Below are 13,592 nucleotides of genomic sequence, written 5' to 3' on the forward strand. Positions count from 1 at the left end.
AGCTCCAGGCGCTGAGTGACGTCACAAGCACCCCCATGCAGACCTGCAGAGCCAACCCAGACTCCAAAGCCAGGGCGCTGATGACGTGAAGAGAGGCCTCCACAGGTGGTACCGAGGACAAAGAGACCCCAGTGCTCATTGGAACCTATTCTTTAAGGACACAGAGTCTCTTAAAGTCAGCCCAATGGAGGAGAACTTCTCTTAAGACTTGTGGACTGGCGAGGATGTGGGGGAAAAGGCACACTCATACATTGCTGGTGGGGTTGCAAATTAGTGCAGCCACTCTGGAAAGCAGTGTGGACATTCCTCAGAGAGCTTGGAATGGAACCACCATTTGACCCAGCTATCCCACTCCTTGGCCTATACCCAAAGGACTTAAAATCAGCATATGACAGAGATACAGCCACATAAATGTTCATAGCTGCTCAATTCACAATAGCCAGACTGTGGAACCAACCTAGATGTCCTTCAATTGATGAATGGATAAAGAAACTGTGGCATATATATACAATGGAATATTACTCAGCCATAAAGAATAATAAAATCATGGCATTTGCAGGCAAATGGATGAAATTTGAGTATATCATGCTAAGTGAGATGAGCCAATCTCAAAACACCAAAGGACAAATGATCTTGCTGATAAGTGGATGATGACACATAATGGGGGGTGGGAGGGGTTAGTGTTAGGGTTAGGGTTAGGGTTAAGGAGGGTGGCAAGAATGGAGGAAGGAAAGACTGTATAGAGGGAAAAGAGGGGTGGGGGGGAAGGGAAAAAATAACAGAATGAATCAAACAACATTACCCTATGTAAATTTATGATTACACAAATGATATGCCTTTACTCCATGTACGAACAGAGAAACAACATGTAGCCCATTTGTTTATTAAAAAAAAAAAAAAAAAGACTTGTGGACGAAACATCAAAGCCAGATGTTTCCATCAAACGGTGTGTACTCCAATCCCCACATGACATCACTTGGGGTTACTGATGAGGCTTCTACCCCTCCTAAGGTGACCACACATCCACACGTGGATGGATCCCAAGCTTCTGAGACTACCTACCACATGACCTGCACAAGACAGCTTCAGTAAGCATCTGACTTTGCAGAACAGGGCTTAGGAAGATACTGTTAGACCCAACAGTATCCCCATGGGTTGGGTCTAAGAAAAACAGCCCAAGTTCTCTGTGTGGTCACAAGAGCCCAAATCTGTTCTCCCCAAACTCTGCAGATGGTCCTTGATCCTCCAAAACCCATGCCGAGGAATCATTAATCTTTAAACATGAACCCTTTAAATCAATGCCCCTGGACATGACACCACATAAGGTCCCTGACACACATTGCCGGGCTTCGCCGTGAAGACAAAGACATGAACAGGATCATTTTCACAGTCTAGAGGAAAATGGGACTACGTCTATGTGAGTTGGCATCTTGGATCCGTAGGCAGTCTGCACATCCTGCCCAGCTTTGGCTCTGTGGGAAGCAGGATGTGATCTACACGTGACAGCCAGATGCAGAGCCAGAGAACAGACCTTCCTAACCCTCCTCCTCTGCCACTGCAGAACCTTAGAGAACACACCGTGACAGACAGATGGGTGGAAAAGCCAGAATACCCATGAGTGCCAATACTGACAGCGTGCCAAGCTGACGAAGCGCCAGCACTGTGAGACTGGGCAATACTCATTCATCTCACTGAATGTTAGTCGAGGTCATGGAGATTTAAGAAATATGAACCAAAAATCATCTAATGAACCATAAGCTAACATTCAAGGAAAGGCACCATGACTTCAAAAGAAGCAGGGTGAAAGAGATTAAAAAAAACAAACCTGAAATACAGCCTCACACTCTAGAATTCACTTTAGACATCTGCTGAAGGGTGAGCTCTTCAGGTAGGTCTCCTTCCCGCCTCCCCCCAACTTCTCCCAAGCTCCTACTGAAGAACGGCAGAACTAAGTGAGGCAGGCCCTACACGGGGGCTCCATTTCTCCCTCTTCACCGATCCCGCTTAGCAGAAGCCACCAGAGGCTACATCGGCTTTGCATTCTTAATCATGGAGAGGACAGTCCAGGAAGCTGGCTTTGGTGGAATAGCTGCCTCCAGCTAGGCACCCTCTGCTTACAGCACATCACTAGGACAGCATGTGACATCTGCGTCCCTAGGGCTCAGGGACCTGACTTGCATGCACTAAGGGAACGATCTACGACAACTGGACCTTCTAGTGGTCACAGAAGCCCATCCCTGCATCGCTGAGATAAGCTCCCGCCTCTTCATTTTTATGCACTTTGCTTTGGGCTTACCTCTATAAAGAAAGTGTAAATCCATGATACTTTCTGAAATGTTCTATAAGAAGCTGTGCTGTTCCATGCTAACTCACCTTCTTAACTTCCATGAGAACAATGTTTTCTCCTACTGCTGGATTTTTAACTAGACAGAAAAAGTATCTAAGGTCAAAGAGACGCTGAACCCAGAGCATAATTTGAAATTTATGCATCCAGTAAACTTAGCATTTTTGAGAAATCATTTTCAAACATACTTTCCATTTCTCTGGATCTTCTTGTCTCCATTAGCAACCACTCTGTCACTTGGGCACACGTGACTTTCTAAAGGAGAACTGGTCTTACCACCCGTTAGCAGCCAGTAAGCAGCAGGGCTTCAGAATCAGGAGTGTCCCAGCCACCTGATTCACTAGTGATGATTTCTCCAAATTCTCAATTACTGACTTTGCAACAGTGTTTAAGGGTGGCAAAGAGACAAATTTTATCTGGAAAACCACAGCCAGATTTTGTGACTGTTTCTGAAAATGCGGATTAGGGGAAAATAACAAAAGGCATGCACACAAAAAACCAGTGGGCTGTGGTTCTGAGTCACCAGGCCAGAGGGATTCACTGATGACTCCCAGCTGCAGAGGTCACCAGGTCACGGTGCCCAAGGCTAAACACCCACGGTGTATGCCTGAGATGGTCATCTCGTCTGCTTTGATCACAGGTGACAGATTCAAGGAAAATTCCACAACTATAAGAGGTTCTGTTAAACTCGTTAAAGGTGACAAACTGTTCAGCTCGACACTGTATTACTTTTCACTTCAAATGTAACTTTGTTGGTTTCAACACTACCATTAATTGCTAATTCTAAAGTCAACACATCTCAAACAATAATGAACCTTTACAATGTATTCTATTTACATGTCTGTAAATGATGAATTTAATGAGTCAAGTATATTTTCATTAAATTCTAACATGAGAAATTAAAGAAAAATTAAAGGTAAGAAGACAACAAAGATACACATTTTTATTAACTTGAATGAGTATAAAAATCATAGAACCTTCCTTTGACTTCAAATACCTAGGACACTAAATATTTTGTCTGTAGTAATACTTTAAGAAAGTAAATGATCGATGCAATCTGTTTTCTATATGAATGATTTATCTGAATTATAAGTGCCCTACCGCAAACATAAGCTATATCCAAAATAGTTTTAAATTTGATAGTTCAAGGTTTTAAATGAGTAAAATTCTCATCTGTTCTCTCTAAACCACAAAGTATCAGGAAAAATCGATGTTTTCAGATTTTCCTCTACTCAAACTACCACTGGAGAAATAACAAGTATTTAACAGAACCAGTACTTTCAAAGTGTGAATAGGCAGCTTAGGATATTTTCAGCCACGTACAGATAACAGGACTCACTCACTGGCGGTGAAATGAGCGGACCTACACCCACATCCGAGTGTGCGCTCTCGTTTATTCCAGTGCTTCTTGCGTTCACACTGTGGGTTGGCTACCTGACACAGAAACCTATGAGTAATTCAATGCAAACATGCATTCTTAGCCAGCCCAGGCAAAGCAACAGAGGCGAAGTCTTAACATGCACGCACAAGACCTGTGCTGAAAAAGAAAAACGTCTTCTGCATACCGGAAAGAAAAACAGAGATGATGCGTTTTGTTAAGAATCTGGACACAGCCAGGGTGGGATGGGATGAGAGGGGCTTTCACAGCCATGGTCCTCACTGCCCGGCGCTGGCCTACAGATCAGCATGCCATGCGTCCCTCCACTAATGAGGCCCGGTACCACAGGGAGAAGCACGGGCACTGGGACAGGTCGTGCTGCCTGGCTGGGCACCACGCGGGTGTGTGATGGGTCATGAGGTGACCAGAAGGGCCGAGTTCAGAAATCAGCTCCATGAAGCGGAACAGGGTCCGTGCATTCATGGGTCTGTTGCACAGTGAAATGAGCCCTGCAGGAATTAACAGCTGCAGGAGAAAAACCCACTTCTCATTTTGATGGAGAAAGGAAATGCTCTAATATTTTACTTAAAAAACAAAAATGAGAAAAAGAAAGAGAAAGAGAAAGGAATGACAGCAGGGGTGTTACCATGGCGTTGTCAAAGTCTTCCAGAAGGGAGACGGCAGAGGCACAGAGGTCCTACAGGGGGGACAGCGAGAGACGGCAGACAGCAGAGGTGAGACACTGCACCCAGAGATGTGGGAGCCAAATACATTGGAATACTTCATTTAAAACAGTGTAAGGAGGCAGGTACAGTCTGGGCCCAGGCTCGCTGATAGACAACATTCTAACACTCAGGACAGGACAGCGGACCTGGAATTTAAGTGCTGACGGAAAAGGAGTAGGGGAGAGACCCAACACGGATCTCCACCATGAGCCACACGACCGGCGGGCTCTTCAGCACCCAGAGCCACCAGCAGCTCGCGACCTGGGGGTTGCACTCTGCAGGCAGGATGGTGGAAGAGGAGCAGACACTCTGTGCCCAGTGAGCCCGGGAGACCTGCCACAGGCCGGCCACTCCCAGCAACCTCAGCAGACCACAAGCCCGCACTCCCCCATGGGTCACACCCCAAGTCAGGGAATCCGACTTAGAAAAAGGACCGACTGCCTGGAAGAACTGCTGCCTCTCAGGTAAACGAGTCCCTTGTTTAAACATTTTGTCATTGGATTCCAAAGGACACTGTGGCTGAGGTGTTAAAAATTCTTCTGAGCTGAGTTCCAGGGACAGATGCAAAGCAAAGGGCTCTCAGAAGAAGCGTTTTGCTACTTTTACTAAGGATCACAAAGCACAGGAGGAACTTCGCGTGCAGGTAACCACGGTCCTCCCCATTTTAGGACTGGGGACATGATTCACCGCATCTGTACGTTGGCCTTCAGGCTCGATGGCCACTCCGCATTAATGGTTCATTGCCTTGCCCCTCCGCCTAATCTTCTGCCCTCCCTCATCAAAAACAAGCTACGTGCACCATCCTCTGGCTCATTACATTTGCCTAATTGCAATTTCAGCAAATGGAATCAGCAGCTTCTGCACTTTTCAAACAACAGAGAAACAGACATGAAGTGATGAGCAAAACAACCACGTCCCTGACACGCTTCCACCCAAGGAACGCGGTGGGAGGGCTCAGATGCAGCTGCCAGCACCGGAACGTTCCCTGCGGAGCAGGGACTGAAGCGGGGGTGCTCTGCCATTGAGCTGTGTCCCCAGCTGTTTTTATTTCAGACAGGGGCTCCCTGGGCTTCTGAGGCTGGTCTCAAACTTGCGATCCTCTGGCTGCAGCCTTCCGAGTCTCTGGGGTTACAGCTGAATCCATTTTTATCACTGAGATATAAGTAAATTAGCCTCTCTGAGTAACTGCATTAAAGATAATCACCAAAGCTCAGGGTCTGTTTCAACAAGACTCTTTTCCCTATCTTCAACAAATAAGAGTATCATTTGAAGCACGCTCAATTTATATGATCTGGAAATTGACATAAGGGAAAACTTGAATAATAAGCAAAGTAATAAACATGCCTAAACTCACTGTGATCAGGAAAACGCAAACCAAAATGTCCCACTGCCGTACCACTTTGCCTGCTCTGCTTGGGAAAAATACAGTCTGCCAATGTCAAAGACTGGTGAGCGTGTGCAGACAGGAGGCAGCTAGTACCGAAGGATCGCCTCCACTTCGGAAGCCAATCAGCACTTGTGCCTTCAGGCATGTAACAGTGGGTATAATTAAGATTTCATCCACATGCAGTTTCAAGACAATCCTACCATACCCTTATGTACTTCCAAATCTGCAAAGCAACCTGTGCAACGTTGAGGTCGATGGAGCAGAAGTGTGTAGTGAAAGGGTGAAACATTCCTCGGAAAGAAAGACACTGACGACTCTACTGAGGAAGCACAAGATCCTCTTTCATATCTGTACTGTTTCCTTTTTTCACAAAATGATCTACAGCAAATACGGCAGAACAGCATGATTTAGCAAAGCCAGAGGGGCAAGTACAGTAGTGGCTCCTATTTTCTATTCCTGAATTGCACTGAAGAGCGAGAGGGAGGGAGAGGGAAGGGAAGGAAGGGAGCGTTTCCCGCTGGGGTGTGGATCCGCAGGCTGAGGTCCACCTCGGGCCAGCAGGGGCTGCTCCAGTCCACTCGGCCTCCGCCTCGGAAAGGCATGCTTTCATGGAGCTGCAGAGCCACTCTGCCCAGGCTCCGAGTCAGCCGCCTCCCTTCCTTGATCACCTGGCTCCCTCGGGTGGGTGTGCAGAGGATGAGACCTGCCCACGGCTGACAACCTGATCTGCTCACCAGTTACCCCCAGCCGAGCCTGGGCCTTCTTATCCTATGTCATGAAAGTCCTTGGGATTCGCTACCTTAGACCTAAGCCCACTGCTTTCTTCCAAATTCCTCTCTGTTTAAAAGCTAGATGCATCTTTGGTCTATCATCCTTTGGATTCTTAAAATTAAACAGTCTGGCATTGATGATTACAAACAATGTCAAAATGATTTCATGTGCTGAAGGAGAAAGCGGGATAAAGCGACACCACAAATCAAGGTTATACAACTGAGTCCTTTTTCTGGGGAGGGAAGTTGAATGCTGTCAGAAGAGAAGAACCGAGTGCAAGACCGGGCGACCGGAAAGCATGCCAAGCAGCTCTCTGCACACTGAACCAGTGTCTCACTCTGAGAGCCCCAGCGACACGGCTGTAACAGGGAGACGAGGGTGTGCCTCTCTCGGCTTAGAACACAGCTAGACAGTGGGAACACGGACTCCAATAAACCAACATGACCACTAGGAAAACCAGACAACACTCCGTTTACTAGCTAGTCTGTTCTACTATTGTCAATGAGCAAGACAATTAAAGTAATCATGCAAATAAAGCATTTAACATGCCTTTATCTTCATGCTTAACATATTTAAGGAAAAAAGATTACTTTTATGGGATAAGAATTTCAAATAAGAAAACCAGGAACATAATACCCAACAGCGACAGCAGGAGCCGCCGTTGACATTTCCTGAGCGCCTACTCCGAGCTGGCCCCTGCTCTGAGAGCCGCCTCCTGCCCCTTCACAGTCCCACATCCCATAGCCGCCTGTGAGGAAGCGTGCGTGAGCGCTGGTCTACAGAGGAGGCTGAGACACGGCGGGCAGCAGGACACTCCTTCCAGGTTAGGGACAGTGAGAGGGGACGGAGGCCACGCATTTCCTGGATGGAGACTATAATTAGGAAGAATGAAAACAGGTTTCCTTGTCAAATCGTCTTTGTGCCTGTGCTCAGACAGCACAGCTGTAAAAAGACACACTCAATTATAATGATTATTAGATCAAATAATTTGACTAGACCCTAAAACAACATCTTCAGACATTCTTGAGGAAATAGAAGATGATCCATACTAGAAAATTCCAGGACTGCCTGGCACTCACATCCACTCTGTGCAGTGGAACGAGAGAGTCATTCTATAACAGTATTCTAGCTTCATCATGGACCAGCTAAAGTTGTGGGAAGAGGCTAAGAGGTCCCGTAAGGACTGAGACACATCCAGAATTCAGGAATGCATGTCTCCTCTGCTGCATCTATGTTTCTGAAATAATAGGAGCAGAAGTCCCATGGGAGCCAGCCCTTCTGGAAGCACTCAGAGGACCAGCTGAGAGGAGCGAGCGTGTGCGTAAAGGCCATGCTGCTGGGGCTCAGGCTACCGCAAGCTCTGGGCTGCTGCAAACAGCTGCTCAAATCCTGCATCTGTGCATTTAAGGAGCATCTCAGACATTTCTCCCGTGTGCTCAGTGAATAAAGGGGATAACACACAATACTGACAGGCCAAGGTTGATCTCATAAGAAGAGTAGGCAACCACTGGCCAAGAAAGCAGCCCCCACCAGGGCCCGGAAACCCCTCACACTACGAAAGTGCCTGCAGAAACTCCAAGATCAGCCGTGAAGAGTAAAATGAACGAGAATCTCAACGTGTTGCTACATCTAGGGAAAAGGACTTCTGGAGTAAGAAAACTGCCCAGCACCACACGCTCTAACAACCCATGAAATTCTGCTCTGTGCCAGATTTTAAAGAATGGCTACCAGGAGAAGTTTCTCCTGCCACTAAATGGGGTTGAGCTCGCGGCCAGGCATATCAACAGCCATGCATCATCTACTGGGGAGGAAAGGCGCTGGCATCTCCGCAGAGCCGCCTGCACGCAGCCCCGCGGGAACCCAGGGCGCATCTCCACTGCTCTTGCAGGATGAGTTTCCCACGGTGCACGAGCCCCTCTTCCTGACATCAGTGCCGTCTTCCTCGGTTACCAGCCTTGAAGAGGGGTGAGAGAGACAGGCATGCCTGTCTGTGAAGCTGGGAGACTTGAGAAAGAAGAGTGTGAGGGGAAGATGACAACCACACACCACAACAGAAAACACAAGAATGTAGAGGGCGGGGGCGTGACTGTTGTGTGACCACTGTTATGAAACCAAGCATTTAAACAGTAAATCAAGGAAAGAAAACAAATCTGACATATGGCAGAATGCACACACAAATCGGGAAGAACTGAGTGCACAGCCGTGGGCTCCCACGAGTGCCAGTCAGTCGGCCCCGGGTGGTGCGCAAGGAGAGAGTGGGGGAGCCTGAGTCTCCGAGGAGGCGGAGGGAGTGACGGCAGCAGCAGGACATGTGGTCACAGCCTGCCTTCTCCAGATGTGCAAGGATGTCTTGTGAGTAAACAGAGTTTATTCTATTAAACTCCCTGGGACATGTTTGCTTGATGGGAAAGCGCTGGTCACAGCTATAGGAAGTGGAGCTTTAAGAGGCGGCACATCCGCCTGTGAGTGGCCCGTGGCTCAACCCAGTGCGCAGAAGCCCTTACGGTGATTCGAAGCTGAATCCAGCAGGAACAGCTGAAAAGTGGGCTATAAATAAGGAAAAGAGTAGCTCGTGACGGCAGGGTGACGTGAAGAACTAAATAGGGCAGACTCTGCTTAGGCTTGATTGCTATAAAAGGGGGCTAACCCCACTCTACTGCGATGGTTTATCAACATCTAGCAAATTTTTTATTCCTCTCAATAAAGATCCGAAGCACTACCATAACTATTTTTGCTTATCCCCAGGAAGAGCTAAAGCCTGAATGATGTTTTAAATGGCTCCAAACATGTTGCTCATTTAAGCAAAACCAATGATGGTTTTAAACATTTAATCAAGTTCTCATGATTTACATAAGAAGCAACTTAGACCCATCTTGCCCAATGCCCAGGGTTTAAGCCAGTAACTAGAGGTCAGAGAGAGCCCACAAGCAATGATGCCTGTCCACATCCTCTGGTAGTTCTAGTTTCTTCTCCTTGGTCCTTCTTTTAACTCAGGTAACTACAAATCTTTTTTAAGAATGAATGACTAATCTCTGCCAGGTCTGGTGGCAGACACCTGTAATCCCAGGAGCTCGGGAGGCTGAGGCAGGAGGATCTCAAGTTCAAAGCCAGCCTCAGCAAAAGGGAGGCACTGAGCAACTCAGGGAGACCCTGTCGCTAAATAAAATACACAATAGGGCCAGGGAGGTGGCTCAGTGGCTGAGTGCCCCTGAGTTCAATTCCTAGTAACCCCCACACACAAAAAAAAGAATGAATGACTAATGTCGCCACCTCCAAGCCACCAAATCACTAAGTGGCCCAAACGTGGAAGTGCCACGAGTTATACAATGGGGAAATGCCTAGAAAATCACCCAAAAGGCAAAGGCTATTTTTAAATAAAGCACTCAAATTTCTTGCCATTTCCGGTTTAGTGATTTTTCTTAGAGCAGGGCACATCTTTAGATGGCTAGTCCATTGGAGGAACGCAAAGCTACCTGAACCATCACAGGCACTGGGGGACAGGGCAGCTGATAAAGGGTGAGACATGCTCCCTCGGGGTCAGTTCTTGCCCACGCTGCAGTTCAGAAAAGTCAGGAAACACGAAGTACACAGACACCAGAAAACAGTCACCATCTCACCTCACTCCTTTTACCTAAATATACTGTTCAGATTCGCAGATTTCCTGAGTCTACACTAAGTTTTGTGCAACTTCCACTGATGCTAAACACCATCTAATAAAAAGGGCACAAAGATAGAATTGTGAGTTAAGAACTGAATGTGCCCCACTCTGAGTGCCAGTTGTCATTGCTCACTGTCTGCTATGCAGCTACAGACCTTATTAGTGATTAAGAAAATAATAAAGTCAAGGCCAGGCACTGTTGGAGAAACCTAAGCAACATCCGGGCATCAGAGACAAGCTGGCAGAGACAGATCTAGAGATCACACCCGGCAGAAGAGCTGACAGGGAGCTGCAGCAGGAGAGCCCAACAGGAGGCCTGCGGGGAAGGCACCTTCCTCTCATCAACCAGAAACTCTCGAGGCTCCCTTTTATTCTGAGACACACTTTTAATCCACCTAACCTGTCCTGACTTCTGCTTTGATCCACGGTAATAAAATTCGAAGGAGGAACATGACTTCTATGCAGTGAAGAGGACAGACACCTGCAGGTTCACGTGTGTATGGGAATGGGACATGCACACAGGGAAGACGCACCACATGCCCGACCTCGTCCCCAGCCAGAGGAGGGAATGCAGGGCACGCCACTGGGGGCCTGGACAAACCTGCTGGAAAGGCCGGGCCTGGGCCTGCCGGAGAAGCCTCTGTTGCTGCTGCTGCTGCAGAAGCTTCATCTGGATCAACTGCTGCTGCGAGGTGACGGCGTGGAGGGAGGGTGGCTGCATCATGGCTCCTGAGCGCCGCTGCAGCATGTTGGACAGGGCTTGCTTGGTGTTGGTTGGGACGAAGGAGCCTGCAGGGTCCAACCTGGAGCCACCTATGAGGCAATCAAAGGAAGGGTGTTCTCAGGCGGCTAAGCAACAGCTCTTCCTTATCAACGTGCAAGAGATCTCACAGTCCTAGCCTCAGTCTGAGAGCAGAACGGAAGACAGGATAGTGTCCTCTGTGCCGCAAGATGTGTGAGATCTGTGAAGAGCTGCAGCACCTCCGAAAGACAGAGAGAGTGACAGCCTGGTTCCAACACCACGGTCCGACTTTGTGGAGGCTGCACTGTGGAGGACACAATGACATGCCTGAAACACGGAGGATCTGGCAGATTCCAGAACTATGGGGCTCTGACTCACGCAAGGCCCTCAGAAAAAGCTACCTGCATGAAACACATCCATAGTGCATTCTGGCCAGTGTCCTAAGCTGGGCACACAGACCTTCTCGTGATTTTAAACAAATTCGAAGCTCATGTTGTTTAAGCTCTTTACTATGGCAAAATAAGAATGTCTGTTTTATAGAACAGAGGCGTGAAAACACTTTAAAGACTTCAGGGCTGGGACTGTAGCTCAGTGGTAGAGCCCTTGCCTGGCACGTGTGACACACTATGTTCGATTCTCAGCACCATATATTTACATGTAAAAAGTAAAAAAAAGACTTTAAATGCTCTGAAACTTTAAATACCAAGAATATAAAGAAAAAAACATTTCTTTTCTGAAGGCTGAAAATCAAATAAACTGGACACCATGATACTGTTGCTTGAGAAACCAAAGGAAATCCTTAGCATGTTTGCATATAGTTTGTCAAATGCCATCATGAATTAGAAATTTTCTGGCTTTACAATGAATGCCCATCATTCCTTCCCTAAAAATACTCTACATTCTTTGATGTATATGGAATGAGGAAAGTTGTGGGTAAATAAAGATGGCACCATTTCTGAAAGGCAATTTGTGTGATGGAAACAAATATTCCAAGAGGGTTCACTGGGAACCTGTGCGGTTACAGGCTCTGTCCCGTCAGCAGTGTGACTGTGGAAGTGACTCAGCAGCGTGACGGAAGACCCTTCAAGCAGCACAGCAATGTAAACCGAGGGACACAAGGTGACCCCGCTGCGGCAGGGATGACCCTGGCACTCCACCTGCATGAATCATGACTTGGACTCATCTGTGAAAAAGGGGAAACTTGCTAAAAGCAGATGGTGATGTGTTCCTTTCTCCCTTGTGTTCCTTTGTTTTGTTTTCTGAGACAGAGCCTCGCACCCGCCCAGGTCCCCAGCCTCCATCCTGAGTGGCTGGACGGCAGGCACACACCACACGCCTGGCTGCCGGTCCACGTTCTGTTGATCTTCCTAACTCGTGTATGACTGGTGCTCCTAAAGGTGAACTTAAAACTCGGCTGGGGTCCCCATGCTTCCCACGGCTCCTCCCTTCACCTTCCACCCAACGCCATTCTGAACTGAGTGCCACTGTTCCCTGGCGTTTCCTCCCACTGTGCCCGTGCTCACCGGGCACCTGCTAGGAGGAGAGGCTGGGAATATGCTTGCGTGCCGGGTCTCTGAACACACGTGCATGGAATCCTACTGTACATACAGCTGCAACGTCACGGTGTTCTCCTCTTTATAACCCAGCAAATGCACTTAGACCCTCAGGAATCACTCTTCTTCCAACCACGTCCTTGTGTGGTGCCCAGACCTAAGGGCCCTCTCCCACCCTGACAGACTAGGGAAGGGTTGCTCCTACAAGGGAGCTAACCTCCAGGCAGACAGTACCGAGGTTCCTCTTCAACATCTAAAAAGCTCAAAATGGCTAAAAAGATGACACAGACCTTGCCATTAATAAGAGAAAATCAAAAAAGACACTGGTAGGCTGGTTTCCGCATTGATTGCCAGGCCTGGTTTGATCACTCCATGATCACAGTGGTCTGTGTTCATTCATTCACAGCCTTTTATTTCTTTTATTTTTTGAGATGGAGTCTCACCTCATTACCCAGACTGACCTTGAACTCTTGGGTCAAGGGACCCCTGCCTCCTCCCTGGGTAGCGGCTGCAGGCATACACCACTGAGCCCAGCCAACAGTCGGTTTTTAGGAGGCAATGCAGTCTTTGGGGACACGTTAGTGACTGTAACAGAGAAACCCCGGCCTTCAGGGGGCTTACCCCCTGGGGAGCGAAGATAACAGACCAATAAGAAAGCAAGACACGGGCAAGAGCTGACCTCCGAGGAGCAGGGACGGGGAGGGGCATGCAGTGCAGGCCGGCATGTGATTGGCCTTTCCAGCAGGGCAGCTGGCACTGACCAATAGCCTCCCTGAGGAAGGGGCACCTGCCCAGACCCACAGCCAGCATCCAGTGCAGAGCACACGGGCAGAGCAAGCACGGATGACCCAGGCGGAGTATGCAAGTGCCGGTACCGCACGCCTGCTGTGCCAGGCCACCTTATGGGGTCGTGTCCATCTGACATTTAAATTTACACATGTACCTGTGTGCATGACAGATTTACTTAATGCCTTAAACGATTATAGGCATTTTGGTCCTTCAAATTAAACTGATTTCTAATTAAGAGATGCTTT

The 13,592-nt window shown here is 48.0% G+C and overlaps 1 protein-coding gene across 16 annotated transcripts in view; it reads right to left on the bottom strand.

Annotated features, from left to right (window-relative positions):
- The window catches only part of MED12L (mediator complex subunit 12L), a 250,273-nt gene that overhangs the window by 14,351 nt on the left and 222,330 nt on the right, over positions 1-13,592 (bottom strand). For 12 of the 16 annotated variants that reach the window (XM_079100927.1, XM_079100930.1, XM_079100926.1 and 9 more), the window contains 2 exons: positions 10,865-11,076; positions 4,369-4,419 (listed from right to left, as the gene is read on the bottom strand). In XM_079100927.1, coding sequence (XP_078957053.1) covers positions 4,369-4,419; positions 10,865-11,076 — 263 coding nt within the window. The remainder of the gene's footprint in view (positions 1-4,368; positions 4,420-10,864; positions 11,077-13,592) is intronic. The other 4 variants (XM_079100931.1, XM_079100921.1, XM_079100929.1 and 1 more) reach the window with 1 other exon arrangement.

Source organism: Sciurus vulgaris, assembly GCF_902686455.1.
Source record: "Sciurus vulgaris genome assembly, chromosome: 10".
Lineage (NCBI taxonomy): Eukaryota > Metazoa > Chordata > Mammalia > Rodentia > Sciuridae > Sciurus > Sciurus vulgaris.